This window comes from Entelurus aequoreus, linkage group LG04 (genome assembly GCF_033978785.1).
Source record: "Entelurus aequoreus isolate RoL-2023_Sb linkage group LG04, RoL_Eaeq_v1.1, whole genome shotgun sequence".
Classification (NCBI taxonomy): Eukaryota; Metazoa; Chordata; class Actinopteri; order Syngnathiformes; family Syngnathidae; genus Entelurus; species Entelurus aequoreus.
Window position 1 is genome coordinate 2,978,230 of NC_084734.1, and position 15,504 is coordinate 2,993,733.

The following is a 15,504-nucleotide window of genomic DNA, read 5'->3' on the forward strand; positions in this document are numbered from 1 at the left end:
TTTTTTGTTGAACTAAACTTTTTTTTTACAACCAGCAAACAAAATGTTTAATATCTGACTAGTTGCAGATATTAATAAAATACACTTCACGTCGCTGTTATCCACACAAAAAAAAAACATTCCTAAACCATGTCGTCATATTTACAATAATGTTCTATTGGTTGCCGGTCGGAGGGGCGTGTTCGTGTGACGCAGGCCAGAAAACACGCCTTTTTTTTTCTTCTGCGGGAGAGAGACGTTATTTTCTGGCGTTAAAAAAAGGGCAGATTTGGGATTTAACCTCATATTTCGTTTCGGTAACAACGAAATTTTCCCCTAAAAATGACTCGTGTGCCATTTATTTTTCTTTTCCTCCGCGCCACGATGGACGGCGTGCGCGGCGTCACTCATTATTCCGTGCCGGAAGAAATGGAGGACGGCTCCGTCGTGGCTAATTTGGCGTCCGATTTGGGATTGGACGTGAGGACGCTGAGCGGGAGGAAAATGCGCATCGACGTGGTCGCCAATCAAAAATACCTGGAGATCAACAAGGAGACTGGAGAGCTTTTTATTATGGAGAGAATAGACAGGGAGCTGCTGTGCACGTCTAAAACAACGTCTTATTGTTCCCTCAAATTAGACGCGACTATAGAAAATCCGATACGGATGTTCAACATCGAAGTGGAAGTCACTGATATCAACGACAACGCGCCCCATTTCCGCCGCGGCACCATGCACCTGGACATCTCCGAGGCCAGCCCGGTGGGAGAGAGGTTCTCCCTGAATAACGCCGTGGATCCAGACGTTGGAGACAACTCCGTGCAGGACTACCACCTGAGCTCCAGCCAGCATTTTAACATCGAGATTCAGACGGGAAGAGACGGCTCCAAGTTTGCCGATTTGATCCTAACAAAGATGCTGGACAGAGAGCATCAGGCCGTCCATCATCTCATCCTCACCGCCGTGGACGGCGGGGTACCCACGCGCACGGGCACGGCCAGCATCATTGTTCGAGTTCTGGATGTCAACGACAACGCCCCGACGTTCAGTCGAGACGAACACTCGGTGGAGGTCGTGGAGAACTCCCCTATTGGCAGTTTGGTGATTGAACTGAACGCCACCGACTTGGACGAAGGCTCCAATTCGGACGTGAGTTACTCTTACAGTTTGTACACGTCAGAAAGAACGCAGGACATGTTCAGCTTGAATCGGGACAACGGAGAAATCCGAGTGAAAGAGATGATTAATTATGAAGATTTAAAAGTGTATGAAATGGAAGTCATAGCGAGCGATAACGGGGTGACGTCCTTATCTAGTCAGTGTAAAGTAGTGATACAGGTGACGGACATGAACGACAACCACCCTGACATTTCTATTAAGTCCTTTCTGAGTCCGATGAATGAAAACACACCTGTTGACACGGTGATAGCAGTGGTCAGTGTGAGTGATAAGGACTCAGGTGACAATGGAGTAGTGGATCTTCACATTCCTCGTAAAATGCCTTTTAAACTGAGGGAGTCCTCTGATAACTATTACGAGTTAGTGGTCTCCGAGCCTTTAGACCGTGAGAAGGTTCCAGAATATGACATCACCTTCACTGTCACAGACCGAGGCTCCCCTCCTTTGAGTGACAATGAAACCATGACTTTACAGCTGCTGGATGTGAATGATAATGTTCCACACTTCCCTCAGTCCTTTTATACCATACGTGTGATGGAGAATAACGCTCCTGGCGCCTTGCTCAGTTCACTCAGTGCGTTTGACCCTGACCTCCATGAGAACCAGTACCTAGTTTACTTCATCCTAGAGAAGGAGATCGTCAACACCTCCATGTCCATGCTGTTCTCCATCAATCCAGAGAACGGGAACCTTTACGCACTAAAGACTTTTGACTATGAGATGGAGAAGGACTTTCTTTTCCACATTGAGGCCAGAGACTCTGGCTCTCCTCCACTCAGCAGCAACGTCACAGTCCACATCATCATTATGGACCAGAACGACAACGCTCCAGTTATTGTCTCTCCTTGGCGAGCGCACGGCTCCGTGGTGGAGGAGAAGATCCCCAGATCCACTGATAAAGGATCTCTGGTTGCCAAGGTGATAGCTTTGGACGTGGACTCGGTGCACAACTCTCGCATCACCTACCACTTCCTGCAGGTGACTGATGCCACCTTGTTCAGTCTGGACCAGTACAACGGAGAGATCCGCACCATGAGGATGTTCAGTTACAAAGATCCACGTCACCAGAGACTGGTTGTTGTTGCCAAGGACAACGGGGATCCGGCTCTCTCTGCTACAGTCACCATCAAGCTGTCCACGATGGAGACTGCTGTGAAGGCCCACTCGGACATGACTGAGGTGCCCATGGAATACGACATCTTCTCAGACCTCAACCTGTATTTGGTCATCGGTCTGGGCTCAGTGTCCTTCCTGCTGCTCATCACCATCTTGGTCACCATCGTGCTCAAGTGTCAGAATACCAAGCCCAGCATAGCGGCTCTGCCCAGCAGGAACAGTGTGATCAGTGAGAGGAACTCCACCATCGCAGATTCCACTCTGGTGTCCAACGATGCCTACTGGTACAGTCTGTTTCTGGCAGAGACCAGGAAAGGAAAGATGGTGGTCAGGCAGCCTGTGCCAAAGGGTTCCCGATACATCGTGTCCAGTATTCCCAGGAGCACAGGCATGTCTGAGACTAGTGGCTCTGCTCCTTCAACCTTGCAGGTAATTATTATTACAGTAATTGCAGCGATGAGCATTGAGGAGGAATACTTTTACTGCAAATAACAGTGCAGTAGTTTTCCATTATTATGCTGGATTTTTGTTTCTATGAAGCAAAATTCAACTTGTTATTTTCAAGCTGAAACCGTGCATGTTAAAAGTGGCAGCAACATGGATATTACAGTTAGATATATCCAATAATGGCTTTTTTGCTGATATCCGATATTGTCCAACTCTTAATTATCGATTCCGATATCAACCGATACCGATATATACCATCGTGGAATTAACACATTATGATTCCTAATTTTGTTGTGATGCATTAAACAATGTAACAAGGTTTTCCAAAATAAATCAACTCAAGTTATAGAAAAAAATGCCAACATGGCACTGCCATATTTATTATTCAAGTCACAAAGTGCATGATTTTTTTTAACTTGCCTCAAAACAGCAACTTGGAATTTGGGAAATGTTCTCCCTGAGAGAGCATGAGGAGGTTGAGGTGGGCGGGGTTGAGGTGGGGGGGCTAGGGGGTAGCGGGGGGTGTATATATTGTAGCGTCCCGGTAAAAGTTAGTGCTGCAAGGGGTTCTAGATATTTTTTTATGTTGTGTTTATGTTGTGTTACGGTGCGGATGTTCTCCCGAAATGTGTTTGTCATTCTTGTTTGCTGTGGGTTCACAGTGTGGCGCATATTTGTAACAGTGTTGAAGTTTTTTACACGTCACCCTCAGTGTGACCTGTATGGCTGTTGACCAAGTATGCCTTGCATTCACTTGTGTGTGTGAAAAGCCGTGGATTTTATATGCATGGGCCGGCACGCAAAGGCAGTGCTTTAAGGTTTATTGGCGCTCTGTACTTCTCCCTACGTCCGTGTACATACACAGCGGCCTTTTAAAAAGTCATACTTTTTTTTTTTAAACCGATACAGATAAGTTTGATACCGATAAATTCCGATATTACCTTTTAAAGCATTTATCGGCCGATAATATCGGCAGTCCGGTATTATCGGACATCCCTAATTACAGTAATTAAAAAAATCTGAGTTCTGAGTTTTTCAGTTTACTTTTAGTTCCTTCGTTTATGCCCTTGAAAAAAAAATAAAAATAAAAAAATAAAAAATGGAATAATCTTTCTAACTCACCATTGGGAATCGTTTGAGCACAGACAGGAACTTTTCATTTAGGTGTATGATTCCATACAATATGCTTCCACAAAATATTCCATCAAATAACCTTTAGCAAGTCAACTCCCTTTCCAACTCCTACATTTTATGGTGTTATGTTTCTGCTGTTGAAAAGTGACAGGAAGTTTTAACATGCATTTATAAAAGCACACTAAACATGGTGTATAAATGTTCATGTCAATAAGATTATATATGTCCACATGCATACATCACATCGGCATACACAAGCCCACTATTGCACAAGTTTTGTAGAGCAGCATTTTTCTACAAAAAGAGAATTTGAGCTGTTATCAGTGGTTGTTTCATGCCTAACATCCAGGTACAGTGTTCCCTATGAGACACTTTCAATTATCCGATCAAATATGCGTTTTTTTATGTCATTGGCGTTGTTAGGCCTATTTTAGGGGGTCTCAAGCCCCCCTAAAATATTCTTAAGCCCCCCTAAATAATTTGGTGTTATATTTATTATTATTTAATTTTTTTTTTTTTTTTTTTTTGCAAATACATGCCGACATATTCATTATGAAGTGGCCCGAATATGAGTTTAAATAAATAATCATATAACCTGTCATTATTAACTCAGTTTCCCCTCACTTCATAGCGTAAGGCAGAGAGTCCCTTTAGTGTGTCGGTATCCAATCCATTCCACTTGTTCATATAGAAAATGCCCACATCACTCAAAATCCAGTCCGCATTTTTTCTGCGACCTTGCTTGCGGTCCTTGGACTTGTTCATATAGAAAATGCCCACATCACTCTTGTAGAATCTATATAAAGTAATATACATTAGCCTATTGTTAAAATAATGAAAAAAACATTATTAAGTATATTTGTTTTATTGTATTGTTACAGGCAGCACGGTGGGAGAGGGGTTAGTGCGTCTGCCTCACAATACGTAGGTCCTGAGTAGTCGTGAGTTCAATCCCGGCCTCGGGATCTTTCTGTGTGGAGTTTGCATGTTCTCCCCGTGACTGCGTGGGTTTCCTCCGGGTACTCCGGCTTCCTCCCACCTCCAAAGACATGCACCTGGGGATAGGTTGATTGGCAACACTAAATTGGCCCTAGTGTGTGAATGTGAGTGTGAATGTTGTCTGTCTATCTGTGTTGGCCCTGCGATGAAGTGGCGACTTGTCCAGGGTGTACCCCGCCTTCCGCCCGATTGTAGCTGAGATAGGCTCCAGCGCCCCCCGCGACCCCGAAGGGAATAAGCGGTAGAAAATGGATGGATGGATGGATGTATTGTTACATTAATAGCTGTTGTATTATTATAGGATGCTTGTTAAACATTTCATAGGATTTTCAGAGGGAGGAAAAACCAAGATATTTAATATAAAATGTAAAATGAATAAATACATAAAAAGAAAAAGAAAAAAAATAGTTCAAAGCCATCGTCCCGGGGAGCATTTCATTTCGTCCCGTGCATTTTTTAAAATAATAATAATAATAACAATGAATAATTCCTAACTCTTTGTTAGCCGTTTGTGAAGTTTTGTGCTCGTGCGCTACGTTCGCTCGCATCCTGTGCATCTCCTGGGGGCTAAGCCCCCCTGTCCTTAAAATCTAGTGACGCCCCTGGTTTATGTTCCTTTGAAACTAATCTCTGTTGTTCAAGTCCACAGCGCTAACTAATCCTGTGGGATGTGACGTCTTCATTTTGTCCCTGCTTCAACTAACACAAGCTACCTTAACAATGAACTACAGTTTATGTATTGTCCAGATATGACCTCACCTCACATTGAATTGTTGTTGTTTTTTTTCTCTCCCACTCTAAAGTACCCCAAATGAGGGAAGTCCACTCTGCAGCATGGAGGTATGCAGGCGTCTCACTCCCTCACCATGGAGAGACTTTTTTCTTTTTGTTGGAACATTTCCTAGTGGATGTTTCCGTTCTCACACATTTAAAAAAAAATATATATATATATATATATACATATATATATCCATCCATCCATCCATTTTCTACCGCTTATTCCCTTCGGGGTCGCGGGGGGCGCTGGATATATATATATATATATATATATATATATATATATATATATATATATATATATATATATATATATATATATATATATATATATATATATATATATATATATATATATATATATATATATATATATATATAGTACAGGCCAAAAGTTTGGATACACCTCCTCATTCAATGTGTTTTCTTTATTTTCATGACTATTTACATTGTAGATTGTCACTGAAGGCATCAAAACTATGAATGAACACATGTGGAGTTACAGTGTATATATATATATATATGTGTGTATACGTATATATAACATTTTGTCTGCGAGTGATCACATCACAGTCTTTAAATGTTTGCAAATATCCACTAACTATGATGTAAACATCTCTATTGTCTAACCAGAATGTGCTGTGTGAAAGGCACACACTACAATAGTCATGTTAGATGACAAAAGGTGATTGAAGCTGACATGATTTGATCATTTGCAGCAAATGTCAGGTGACCTTGTCCTTATGTGTGGACAAAGATAGGGGTCAACTGCAGTCAGTCCTTGAATGCACCCTTTGACTAACATATTAACCTATCTGCTGTATTTGTGACCATATTGTTTCTCTTATAATTACAATAGGTGCATATGAGTGGATCCGTGGTGATTCTAAGAATGTTTCTCAGTGTAATTAGACTCATGCTTCTCGAAAAATGTTGACGTTTTGTGTCTCTGACCTACTTTTTTGTATGCAGGAAATGTGTAAAAAAACGTCACCCAGTTACCTAGCAACCACACTCACCCTCACGTTCCCAAAGCATGGTGGAATCAGTGATGTACACTGGATTGACCAGGATTTCACAGCATTTTTTTTTTCACAGTAATCAAAATTGACTATAGCCTTTCAAGAAATGACTGTAAGAGTTACAGCACCATTGCAATTCACAGCAATTCCAGAGTAAATTACTGTAAATGTTACTGTGAAAGAAATGCAATTATTAGCCAGTAATTTATTGTGCAATTACAGTGAAAATGTTTATAGCAGGGGTCTCCAACGCGGTGCCCGCACTTACCAGTGAGCTGCCTCTATTTTTTAAATTGTATTTATTTACTAGCAAGCTGGTTTCGCTTTGCCCGAAATTTTTAATTCTAAGAGAGACAAAACTCAAATAGAATTTGAAAATCCAAGAACATTTTTTAAAGACTTGGTTTTCACTTGTTTAAATAAATGCATTAATTTTTTTACTTTGCTTCTAATAACTTTCAGAAAGACAATTTTAGAGAAAAAAATACAACCTTAAAAATGATTTTAGGATTTTTAAACACATATACCTTTTTACCTTTTAAATTCCTTCCTCTTCTTTCCTGACAATTTAAATCAATGTTCAAGTATTTTATTGTTTTTTATTGTAAAGAATAATGAATACATTTTAATTTAATTCTTCATTTCAGCTTCTGTTTTTTCGACGAAGAATATTTGTGAAATATTTCTTCAAACTTATTATGATTAAAATTCAAAAAAAATATTCTGGCAAATCTAGAAAATCTGTAGAATCAAATTTAAATCTTATTTCAAAGTCTTTTGAATTTCTTTCAAAAATATTGTTCTGGAAAATCTAGAAGAAATAATTATTTGTCTTTGTTAGAAATATAGCTTGGTCCAATTTGTTATATATTCTAACAAAGTGCAGATTGGATTTTAACCTATTCAAAACATGTCATCACAATTCTAAAATGAATCTTAATCAGGAAAAATGACTAATGATGTTGCATAAATTATTTTTAAATTTTTTTCAAAAAGATTCGAATTAGCTCGTTTTTCTCTTCTTTTTTTTCGGTTGAATTTTGAATTTTAAAGAGTCGAAATTGAAGATAAACTATGTTTCAAAATGTAATTGTCATTTTTTTAAATAAATGCATACATTTTTTTACTTTGCTTCTTATAACTTTCAGAAAGACAATTTTCGAGAAAAAAATACAACCTTAAAAATGATTTTAGGATTTTTAAACACATATACCTTTTTACCTTTTAAATTCCTTCCTCTTCTTTCCTGACAATTTAAATTAATGTTCAAGTATTTTTTTTTTTTATTGTAAAGAATAATGAATACATTTTAATTTAATTCTTCATTCTTGCTTCTGTTTTTTCGACGAAGAATATTTGTGAAATATTTCTTCAAACTTATTATGATTAAAATTTAAAAAAAATATTCAGGCAAATCTAGAAAATCTGTACAATCAAATTTAAATCTTATTTCAAAGTCTTTTGAATTTCTTTCAAAATTGTTGTTCTGGAAAATCTAGAAGAAATAATGATTTGTCTTTGTTAGAAATATAGCTTGGTCCAATTTGTTATATATTCTAACAAAGTGCAGATTGGATTTTAACCTATTTAAAACATGTCATCACAATTTTATAATTAATCTTAATCAGGAAAAATTACTAATGATGTTCCATAAATTATTTTTTTAATTTTTTCAAAAAGATTCGAATTAGCTAGTTTTTCTCTTCTTTTTTTCCGGTTGAATTTTGAATTTTAAAGAATCGAAATTGAAGATAAACTATGTTTCAAAATGGAATTGTCATTTTTTTCGTGTTTTCTCCTCTTTTAAACCGTTCAATTAAGTGTAAATATCATTCATTATTAATAATAACATAGAGTTAAAGGTAAATTGAGCAAATTGGCTATTTCTGGCAATTTATTGAAGTGTGTATCAAACTGGTAGCCCTTCGCATTAACCAGTACCCAAGAAGTAGCTCTTGGTTTTAAAAAGGTTGGTGACCCCTGGTTTATAGTGTATATCTCCCATGTGTTTACAGATGTGCCTAACCCCTCCATTCCTGTGTCTTCCTGCAGTCCCCCTGTCTTCGTTGCACATGACTCTCCTTGACTTATCCCTATTTTTTTTAATATTGTGTCTTTTTTTGTCTCGCTGACAGGCGTCCACAACCCGTAGCACCAGATCTACATAAGGCCAGAACTGCGTCGGACCGATCTCGATGGGAGAGCTCCATCGACATGGCTCTCATGCCCTTCATGCTCAGCTTGGTTCTTCACTCCAGACCAGGATGGACTAGCCCCGACTTAGTACCCCTCTATTCTTTCTTCAAGCACATGAAAAGCCAATCGAAGCCTTTCCAATAATCTCTTCATTGTGCATGATATGACCGCATGGCTTCAACAACACTCAAAAGATCTTCATTCCGGCCGAGCAAATGTAAAGGAGATGCCAAGAAATAGAGTGGACTGTGCGGATGGTCCAAGAAGCCAAAATCAATAAGTGGACAATGGAATATTGAAGAGAGTTGCCCTTCTTAAAAAGGAACGCCCATATATGAACTTTTTGTGTTGTCCATTATCCGCATTAATGGCAGTTAAAAAGGCACAATTTACAACAAAAAAGCACCGATGGGATGTTTTTTTTAAAAATCCAAATTTTGTAAATAGTGATTTTAGGTCTTTTGAATGACATTGTGCTTTATACGTGAGGTGTGGGTTCAGAGTGATTTGACTAAGACAGTGGTTCTTAACCTTTTTGGAGGTACCGAACCCCACCAGTTTCATATGCGCATTCACCGAACCCTTCTTTAGTGAAAAATAAAATGTTTTTTTTCAAATTTCAAGACAAAGTTATATGTTTTTGGTAACACTTTAGTATGGGGAACATATTCTAAGTAACAAAGACTTAATTTAGAGTTTTTTGGACACTAGGGGAACACATTCTAAGTAACAAAGACTTAATTTAGAGTTATTTGGACACTAGGGGAACATATTCTAAGTAACACAGACTTAATTTAGAGTTTTTTGGACACTAGGGGAACATATTCTAAGTAACAAAGACTTAATTTAGAGTTTTTTGGACACTAGGGGAACACATTCTAAGTAAAAAAGACTTAATTTACAGTTTTTTGGACACTAGGGGAACATATTCTAAGTAACAAAGACTTAATTTACAGTTTTTTGGACACTAGGGGAACATATTCTAAGTAACAAATACTTAATTTAGAGTTTTTTGGACACTAGGGGAATATATTCTAAGTAACAAAGACTTAATTTAGAGCAGGGGTCACCAACGCGGTGCCCGCGGGCACCAGGTAGCCCGTAAGGACCAGATGAGTAGCCCGCTGGCCTGTTCTAAAAATAGCTCAAATAGCAGCACTTACCAGTGAGCTGCCTCTATTTTTTAAATGTTATTTATTTACTAGCAAGCTGGTCTCACTTTGCCCGACATTTTTAATTCTAAGAGAGACAAAACTCAAATAGAATTTGAAAATCCAAGACATTTTTTTAAAGACTTGGTCTTCACTTGTTTAAATAAATGCATTAATTGTTTTACTTTGCTTCTTATATCTTTCAGAAAGACAATTTTAGAGAAAAAATACAACCTTAAAAATGATTTTAGGATTTTTAAACACATATACCTTTTTACCTTTTAAATTCCTTCCTCTTCTTTCCTGACACTTTAAATCAATGTTCAAGTAAATGTATTTGTTTTATTGTAAAGAATAATACATACATTTTAATTTAATTCTTCATTTTAGCTTCTGTTTTTTCGACGAAGAATATTTGTGAATTATTTCTTCAAACTTATTATGATTAAAATTAAAAAAAAATATTCTGGCAAATCTAGAAAATGTGTAGAATCAAATTTAAATCTTATTTCAGAGTCTTTTGAATTTCTTTTAAAAATGTTGTTCTGGAAAATCTAGAAGAAATAATGATTTGTCTTTGTTAGAAATATAGCTTGGTCCAATTTGTTATATATTCTAACAAAGTGCAGATTGGATTTTAACCTATTTAAAACATGTCATCAAAATTCTAAAATTAATCTTAATCAGGAAAAATTACTAATGATGTTCCAGAAATTATTTTTTAAATTTTTTTAAAAAGATTCAAATTAGCTAGTTTTTCTCTTCTTTTTTTCGGTTGAATTTTGGATTTTAAAGAGTCGAAATTGAAGATGAATTATGTTTCAAAATTTAATTGTAATTTTTTTATTTTAAACCGTTCAATTAAGTGTAAATATCATTAATTATTAATAATAACATAGAGTTGAAGGTAAATTGAGCAAATTGGCTATTTCTGGCAATTTATTTAAGTGTGTATCAAACTGGTAGCCCTTCGCATTAATCAGTACCCAAGAAGTAGCTCTTGGTTTCAAAAAGGTTGGTGACCCCTGGGTTAGAGGGTTAGGGCCAGGGTTAGGGTTATAATAAGGCCATGCTGAATAAGGCATTAATAAGTACTTAATAATGACTAGTTAAGAGCCAATATGTTACTAATTTGCATGTTAATAAGCAACTAATTAATGGTGAATATGTTCCCCATACTAAAGCGTTACCATGTTTTTTTACTGGTGCACAAAATGAAGCGTGCATGAACATCACCTTGTTCAAACAACAAAACCAACACAGTGCATAAACCCACAACAAATTACACACCTGCAAATCAGTCTGACTTCTGCTGTTGCCGTATCCGTAATACGCCGATAGGGAGAAGTTTTTATTTACACGATGAGTCGGGTGTGTCTTGACCTCCGCCGAACCCCTGAGGCCGACTAACCGAACCCCTAGGGTTCGATCGAACCCAGGTTAAGAACCACTGGACTAAGATAAGCCTGTTCACATGAATTTAGTAGGATTATGTACAACAATAAGTCACTGCAATTAGCAGGTAACTGCACTTGAAACGTATTTTCAAAGTTCCAACTGCCTGGAAATGGTGGCCAGATGTATAAAGTGTTGCACATGGAAATTAGTCCACTAATTGTAAAGCAGTGCTGGACTTTTCCATGGCCAAGTATTTCACGTGAACAAGTACAGCAATTTCCGGACTATAAGCCGCACCTGACTATAAGCCGCACCAGCTAAATTTAGGGGAAAATACAGATTGCTCCATATATAAGCCGCACCTGACTATAAGCCGCACCAGCTAAACTTAGGGGAAAATACAGATTGCTCCATATATAAGCTGCACCTGACTATAAGCCGCACCAGCTAAACTTAGGGGAAAATACAGATTGCTCCATATATAAGCCGCACCTGACTATAAGCCGCACCAGCTAAATTTAGGGGAAAATACAGATTGCTCCATATATAAGCCGCACCCGACTATAAGCCGCAGGGTTTTGATGTGTAATTAGCGTAGTATATAGGGGTTCCTGCTACCACGGAGGGGATTGTCGGGACAGAGATGACTGTTTGGGAACGCAAAGCGTCCCATTTATTAACAATAAATCTTTCAATCAAACTTTCACATCTTTGACATGGCGAACAGCATTCGTGCAGAGTACAAATAATACAACGGTTCAAAGTAATACAAAGTGCTCGCCTGTACGTTATCAAAATAACCAGCCTACCGGTATATGAAAAGTCAGTCTTTAATCATTGTGTCATCGTCTTCCTCCTGCGTACTAAAACCACCGAAATCCTCTTCGTCGGTGTCGGAGAAGAACAGGCCGTAAATAAGCCGCACCCTTGTATAAGCCGCAGGGACCAGAACGAGGGGAAAAAGTAGCGGCTTATAGTCCGGAAATTACGGTACATCAAATACAAACACGTGGGGCCTGTAGTTATTATGCACCTGCCATTCATTGTTTGCATGCAATAACCATATACAGTAAGTTTGATTTTACAGTACGTATTGTATTGTTAATGTTTGTAGCAATATACAAGAGGGACCAACAGTATAACAAGTGTTTGTTTGCAAACTACAATCACCGCAATGCGTGAGCTTGAAAGTTAAGAAGAAAGTAAAGTGTGTAGATACGACAAACACGTTGTTTATTTTTTTGTTTCATTTAAGAAGCCAAACTGGTGTGTTCTTTAATATCAACCATGTCTGATGTTGTGCCACTCAGTTAAGTTCTAAATGTTTTTGCAACACTGGAATGTTGTGCATTTTTAATCGAACTGAAGCGGTTGTCATGCGTATTTCTGAGTTGTGTATACCTGCAATGCAACATAAATACAGTTATTTTGTTGTTGTTGTTAAGATGCATGGAAAGCGATGTTTTTCACTTTCTTATTCAACATCAACGTACAGCGTCAAGAAACGAAGCAATTCAAAACTAGTTGTAATTTCAGTATAATTCGACTGCATTTGAGGAAGCATCGTAATGTTGTTTTAACCCTTGTGTAATGTTCATATAGTTCTTACTCGGCCAGCGTTTGTGGGTCTGATGGACCCGTTGCATTTTGTGGCTTTTAATGCCTCACAATCAAACACTTTAATGTTAAAATACTCAACAGATGTTTACCTTATCCCAATAAACATCTGTTCAGTATTCTAACATAAAAGTGTTTGATTTTGAGGCTGCAAAGCAAACAAAAACAGAATGCTGGACGACAGCAAAGACTTACACAGTGTGGAGCAGACGGCGTCCACAAAGTACATCCGTACAGGACGTGACAATCAACAGTGTCCCCACATAGAAGGATAACAGATGTTTACCTTATCCCAATAAACATCTGTTCAGTATTTTAACATAAAAGTCTTTGATTGTGAGGCATTAAAAGCCACAAAATGCAACGGGTCCATCAGACCCACAAACGCTGGCTGAGTAACAACAATATGAACGTTGCACGGAAATGTTTTTGCCTGTTTCTGCATCCCACAGGGATTCTTCTTTTTGTGTTTCTGCACCTGCGGTTCCCACACAAGGTTGCAACATTGTTTGTCAACACTGACTGCTCTCATTTTCTTGCACATTCGACCCTCTGATGTTCTGTGTACCTACACCAGGGGTCACCAACGTGGTGCCCGCGGGCACCAGGTAGCCCGTAAGGACCAGATGAGTAGCCCGCTGGCCTGTTCTAAAAATAGCTCAAATAGCAGCACTTACCAGTGAGCTGCCTCTATTTTTTAAATTGTATTTATTTACTAGCAAGCTGGTCTCACTTTGCCCGACATTTTTTAATTCTAAGAGAGACAAAAATCAAATAGAATTTGGAAATCCAAGAAAATATTTTAAAGACTTGGTCTTCACTTGTTTAAATAAATTCATTAATTTTTTTACTTTGCTTCTTATAACTTTCAGAAAGACAATTTTAGAGAAAAAAATACAACCTTAAAAATTATTTTAGGATTTTTAAACACATATACCTTTTTACCTTTTAAATTCCTTCCTCTTCTTTCCTGACTATTTAAATCAATGTTCAAGTAAATTTATTTTTTTTATTGTAAAGAATAATAAATACATTTTAATTTAATTCTACATTTTACCTTCTGTTTTTTCGACGAAGAATATTTGTGAAATATTTCTTCAAACTTATTATGATTAAAATTTAAAAACACATATTCTGGAAAATCTAGAAAATCTGTAGAATCAAATTTAAATCTTATTTCAAAGTCTTTTGAATTTCTTTTAAAAAATTTGTTCTGGAAAATCTAGAAGAAATAATGATTTGTCTTTGTTAGAAATATAGCTTGGTCCAATTTGTTATATATTCTAACAAAGTGCAGATTGGATTTTAGCCTATTTAAAACATGTCATCAAAATTCAAAAATTAATCTTAATCAGGAAAAAATACTAATGATGTTCCATAAATTATTTTTTTAATTTTTTCAAAAAGATTCGAATTAGCTAGTTTTTCTCTTCTTTTTTTTTTCGGTTGAATTTTGAATTTTAAAGAGTCGAAATTGAAGATAAACTATGTTTCAAAATGTAATTGTCATTTTTTTCGTGTTTTCTCCTCTTTTAAACCGTTCAATTAAGTGTAAAATATCATTAATTATTAATAATAACATAGAGTTTAAAGGTAAATTGAGCAAATTGGCTATTTCTGGCAATTTATTTAAGTGTGTATCAAACTGGTAGCCCTTCGCATTAATCAGTACCCAAGAAGTAGCTCTTGCTTTCAAAAAGGTTGGTGACCCCTGACCTACACTCTGTCCTCCTCCTGTCTAGGCCTGCTGTGTGTGTGTGGTACACAGAACATCAATTTCCACATTTCTATTAGTCCAGTGGACCAGGACATCTTATATGTAATATAAATGTGTAGGGGGGGTGTATGGTGTGTGGTCATTAAATATGTATTCTGATATATGTTCTTCACAGAAAATGAGCCAAAGTCAGTGAGTCTCAGCTTGAAAAATTAATTAATTGTATCATTTTTCTTTTAATGGAAAATGACAACGGGTCCCACAGACCCGGACACCACACAAGGGTTAAATATGTTGAACTACACCGAAAAACTGGATTTGACCTTCTGAGTGCCACTGAACTGCCGTGCCATCACATGAGCTCAATCACACAAGCTTCAAAACAGCATATAAAGTGTTATACATATCGATATCGTGCACAGCTGTCATGACATGTTCAAAGTTGCAATGTTTTACAGGCAAGAAGTCCATTTGTACAGCGGCGCTTTGACGGTGAATCATATATGTGTGTGTGTGTGTGTGTGTGTAACGTGAGCTTATTGTATGACTGAATAAAAACAATGTGACCAAAACTATGTTGTAATACATCAGGGGATTTTGAGGAGGTTCATATATGTAATATTGTGATTCTGTGGTGATTTACTCACCACTTATTCAATGTTTTTTTTGTTTACATCAGGGGTGTCCAAAGCTAATTGCTTACCAGCCCGCCACACATTCTGGAAATGCTATTGCAAAAATGTTTTAAAAACATTTAAAAAAAAAAGTGGGA

At 37.3% G+C, this 15,504-nt stretch overlaps 1 protein-coding gene across 2 annotated transcripts; it reads left to right on the forward strand.

The window, feature by feature from the left end:
- The first annotated feature begins 272 nt into the window (after nucleotides 1-272).
- Nucleotides 273-10,587, forward strand: LOC133648184 (protocadherin alpha-C2-like). 2 transcript variants are annotated; one of them, XM_062044009.1, is made up of 3 exons: nucleotides 273-2,703; nucleotides 5,658-5,694; nucleotides 8,789-10,587. In XM_062044009.1, the coding sequence occupies exons 1-2, from the start codon at nucleotides 322-324 to the stop codon at nucleotides 5,667-5,669; spliced, it is 2,394 nt and encodes a 797-aa protein (XP_061899993.1). In that variant the 5' UTR covers nucleotides 273-321; the 3' UTR covers nucleotides 5,670-5,694; nucleotides 8,789-10,587. The 2 variants fall into 2 exon arrangements, with proteins under 2 accessions (XP_061899993.1, XP_061899992.1); XM_062044008.1 differs by lacking the exon at nucleotides 5,658-5,694.
- The last annotated feature ends 4,917 nt before the right edge of the window (nucleotides 10,588-15,504 follow it).